This window comes from Hydractinia symbiolongicarpus, chromosome 2, assembly GCF_029227915.1.
Source record: "Hydractinia symbiolongicarpus strain clone_291-10 chromosome 2, HSymV2.1, whole genome shotgun sequence".
Classification (NCBI taxonomy): Eukaryota; Metazoa; Cnidaria; class Hydrozoa; order Anthoathecata; family Hydractiniidae; genus Hydractinia; species Hydractinia symbiolongicarpus.
The window spans coordinates 32,265,303-32,269,429 of NC_079876.1; the positions used below are offsets into that span (position 1 = coordinate 32,265,303).

At 35.3% G+C, this 4,127-nt stretch overlaps 1 protein-coding gene across 1 annotated transcript; it reads right to left on the minus strand.

Moving 5' to 3' along the window:
• Positions 1-840: 840 nt before the first annotated feature.
• Positions 841-2,469, minus strand: LOC130630126 (uncharacterized). Its single transcript, XM_057443520.1, has one exon. It carries the CDS (start codon positions 2,467-2,469, stop codon positions 841-843), a length of 1,629 nt encoding a protein of 542 aa, XP_057299503.1.
• Between the last annotated feature and the right edge of the window lie 1,658 nt (positions 2,470-4,127).

Consider the following 4,127-nt stretch of genomic DNA (forward strand, 5'->3'; position numbering starts at 1 on the left):
TTTGTTTCGAGTAGATGCTGCAGTAACATGTGGGCTGACAAATCCATCATGCACAGCCAAAGCTTGTGAATGGCTACCTAACCGAAAAGAAGTCAGACCACGGAAAATGGAAGAGAAATATGGAAGAGAAATGGAGCCTGTTGCGTTAGCCGCATTTAAAAAAGAAATAAAGAAAGAGCATAAAAATGTAGAAGTGCGGTCTTGTGGCTTATTTATTGACGGTGACGTGAAGTTTGTTGGTGCTAGTCCTGATGGGTTGGTGACTTGTTGCTGCTGTTCGCCTAGCTGTCTGGAAATAAAGTGCCCCTTTTCAATAAGCCACAAGTCCCCAACAGATGTGGTACTTGATTTTCTGGTTGAAAGGAATGGAAAGAAGGTGTTAAAAAAATCACACAAATATTACACGCAGTGTCAATTGCAAATGTATGCAAAAATTTGAAAAAATGTTTTTTTATGGTTTGGACTTCGCATGACTTTGTTATTGATGACATTTTGTATGATGAAGATTTTTGTAAAAATTTAATTGAGATGATAAAGCTATTTTATGAAAAATTTATAGATTTTAGTTTTAATGTTTAAAACTAACTGATGTATTTGTATATTTTGTGTATATATTTTAGAAAAAAATTGCGTAAAGCCTTGATCGTCTAATGATCGTCTTGATCTAAATTACATTCATAATACCTTGACCAGGACTTGAACCTGGATTTAATACAATGTAGGTGTGTGTCTTACATTAGACGATCAAGACTTTTTTTTTACAAATGCGTGAAAATATTAAATTTATACAAAAAACAGCTATAGCTATGTACATAAATATACCTAATCAAATATAATAAATTAACTGTCCTTTTTTTTAGCTTTTTGAATTAACATGGATTTCAAGTTACAAAATGCAGCACATGTACGGACAATATCATCAACGTGATGCAGCATTGTAATTGGTAGAGGTGTCTGCAAGATACGATAAGTTTTAATACGCCGTATTGACCTTTCCACGTGTATTCTTAAGTTTGCCACGGATTTGGTTTTGCTGAATTCCATAAATGTCATTTGTGATTTTAACCTGGCTCCTGGAGGTACAACTAGATGGCAGTATCGTAAAAGGAGTTCCTCTGTGATCTGGAATCCTCTGTCTGCCATTATATTGTCTCCATATTTTAGTAATTCAAAAAAGCCACTGTCATTGCAAATAAATTTGTCTGAAGCTCTTCCCCCATAGCAATCAGATAAAAAGGTTATATAACCAGTAGGAGAAATACCAATTAAAAACTTTACAGTGTTATGAAGTTTATAGTCTGACCATGTGACAGCTTGAACATTTAAGGACTTGGATCGTTCAATGAATATCTCAGAACAATCAATTATGCACCTTACATTTCCGTACCCCTTTTCCTTGTAGATATCAGGGATATGTTCCAAAATGCTTTCCTTTGGTATCCAATTAACTAACACATCAGCTAATGTTTTTCTAAGGAATTTAACCCACGACGTAAAAATGTTAGAACATAATGTTGTGGAGATGCAAAACCTATCTGCTAAATCCTCATTTAACAGACCAAGTCTCAGTCTCCTTAATGTCAATAAAAACTCATTTTTTGCAGAAAGCTTTTTCGTGGTGGTATTGGAGTTATTATTTTGCCTTTTTATTTTAGAGTGTGTTGCTTTACGTGCTTTTGAACATCCCTTCCAATAAACCATACACGAAATGTAAGGCTTCAGAAGTGCAAAAATAGCATTAAAAGCTGCAATTGTCATTATTCCAGTATAAAAGTTCATTTTGGTGTCAGTTTTAATCTTTTGTGAACTAAATGGAGTATTTTGATTTTTTTGCAATAGGGCTTCTTTTTTCAGTTTTTTGTTTTCACGTGATAATGTCCCAATTTTTCTCGTCATCGAAAATATCAAGCTCTTCTTATCTTTACAGACAAGGCATTGCTTGGTGCCTTCGGACAGGCAGTACTGATGATCTTGCGTAGGTGGTGTAAAAATGTCAACAGTCAATTGTTGATCAGGAGAACGTGGCGGTGACAAGAAAGGATTTGCTTCAGTTACACCAAGGGTTTCTCTATCATCAATTTTCTTGGATTTCTTTTTGGCTGACGGTAATGGGTTTTTAAACAGTGTTCTTCTTGAAGTACTCTGACGCATTTCATAACCCATATTTAGTGTAGGATTAGGGTTTTCCACACTTGGCACATTGTCAACAAAATGAATACTACAAATGCGATCACTGCTTTTTGGCTGCCACTGACTTTTATCTGGGTTAACTCTTTTAATAAGTTTTAACCACTTCTGTCTTTTTTCCAAATATCTGACAGGCCCAGGAAAGCAATATAATTTGAAGGGTTGCTCACAGCCACATTCTTTTTTCAGCACACCATGAGTTTCAATTTCACTATTCTTCCACTTTTCTAACATCCTTGAGTTGTTAGTGCATTCAACAACAGCGCAATTGACTGGCCCCATTGTAGTTTTAATAAAAACTGTTTAAAAATATAAGTTTGCTATGTATTATAAAATAAATATGTCTTTCTGCTCTTGAAACCCTCTTGAAATAACGCGGCGCTTCTTGTCTGTCCCCTCTAAACTAGAGCCCAGTTTCCTTTATGCGGGGTTGAGAGCTACGGGGTTGATTGGTGTATTGTTGAGAATATTTTTCACTGATTATTATTTCTTTCTTCTCCAAGTTTACCTGTGATATGGAATCTATTAGGGAAGAAAAGTCGATTGATAATATTAAAAACGAGCTCCCAAACAAGAAAGAAGAAGCTACAGGTATATTTTTACTATTATGCATAATTGATTAGCTAAGTAGAAAAAAAACCGAAAAACTTAGACATTATTAAGTGATTTCTTTTAGATTTTGAAACATTTAAGTCATATGAAGAGTTTAGAGCGGAACTAGGGAAGTATGAGTATGAACATCGTTCAAAGTTTTCCATCACAAGATGCTCCAAAGACAGTACCGAACATACAGACGTATCGCAGCAGGACAATGCTAATAGTAGTAAAGTAAGTAAATTTGAGACCCCTGTGATTATTACAGCTAATTATAATATACACACATACAGAAACAGTCTCAAAGAAAGTCAAAAAAGATTGAGAGTAAAATTAAAAGAATTTTACGACTTAACATATCTTGTGAAGGACGAGGAGCTGTTGAGATCATACACCACTGAAATTACAGCATTATTGAATTCCGCTAAAACAACTCTTCAAACAGCACAAAAGGCAAATTTAATACAAAGTTCGCCTAATTTCAAAAGGAGAGCCAGTGCATCTATTTCCAGACCATCAATTGCTCCGAAAAAGTTTAAAAAGTCATTTTCGATAAATAAAAAACACCCATACTCTGGTGAAAAGGGATGGTTCAGTCATCACAAAGAAAATTTTGCACAGATACTATTTCATGCAGATCACTGGACTGCTGTGTTTTCCTTGGATGATAAAGAGGTGAGCAAATTTTGTGCTTAGAACCAACTTGCTACTACTGTTCTGTTTGGTCTAACGTTCTCAACTATTATGAAAAAAAAATAGAATGAAAAACAATCACTTCCCCAGAAGGATTGCAGACGTTTCTTTATTCTTCTTAATTTAGATATATTAACTCACTTGCTGGAAGAATTGCTGAAGCGGTATGGAAGCAGATAGCCGATATCGCATTCACTTCAGAAGCACCTTATCTGTTAACATTTCTCCTGTCCATCAACAAAAAAACTCTATTGATTGTGGAGTTTTTGCCGTAGCTTTTCTTGTCGATGCATTGTTTGGCGTTACTCCTGTAGGTCAAAAATTCGACATTGCAAAAATGAGAAAACATCTTCTTTCATGCTTGGTTGAAGAAAAGTTTTCGCCGTTTCCTCGCACAGAAAAAAGGTGCAAGACCAACAGAGCGTTGGTCAGTTACCAGGATGTTTTTTGTGTTTGTCGTCGACCATTTTTCACTAGAGACGATGAAGCTGACAGCAAGATGTTCATGGCTGTTTGCAGTAAATGCGAGGAATGGTATCACAGAAAGTGTGTGTCCCTTCCTTTTAAAAGTATTTAGAAACGATGACGAGGCTGTTAAATGGAAGTGTGGAAAGTGTTAATGTTCATTCAAAACAGTGTATTTCTCTTTCTTA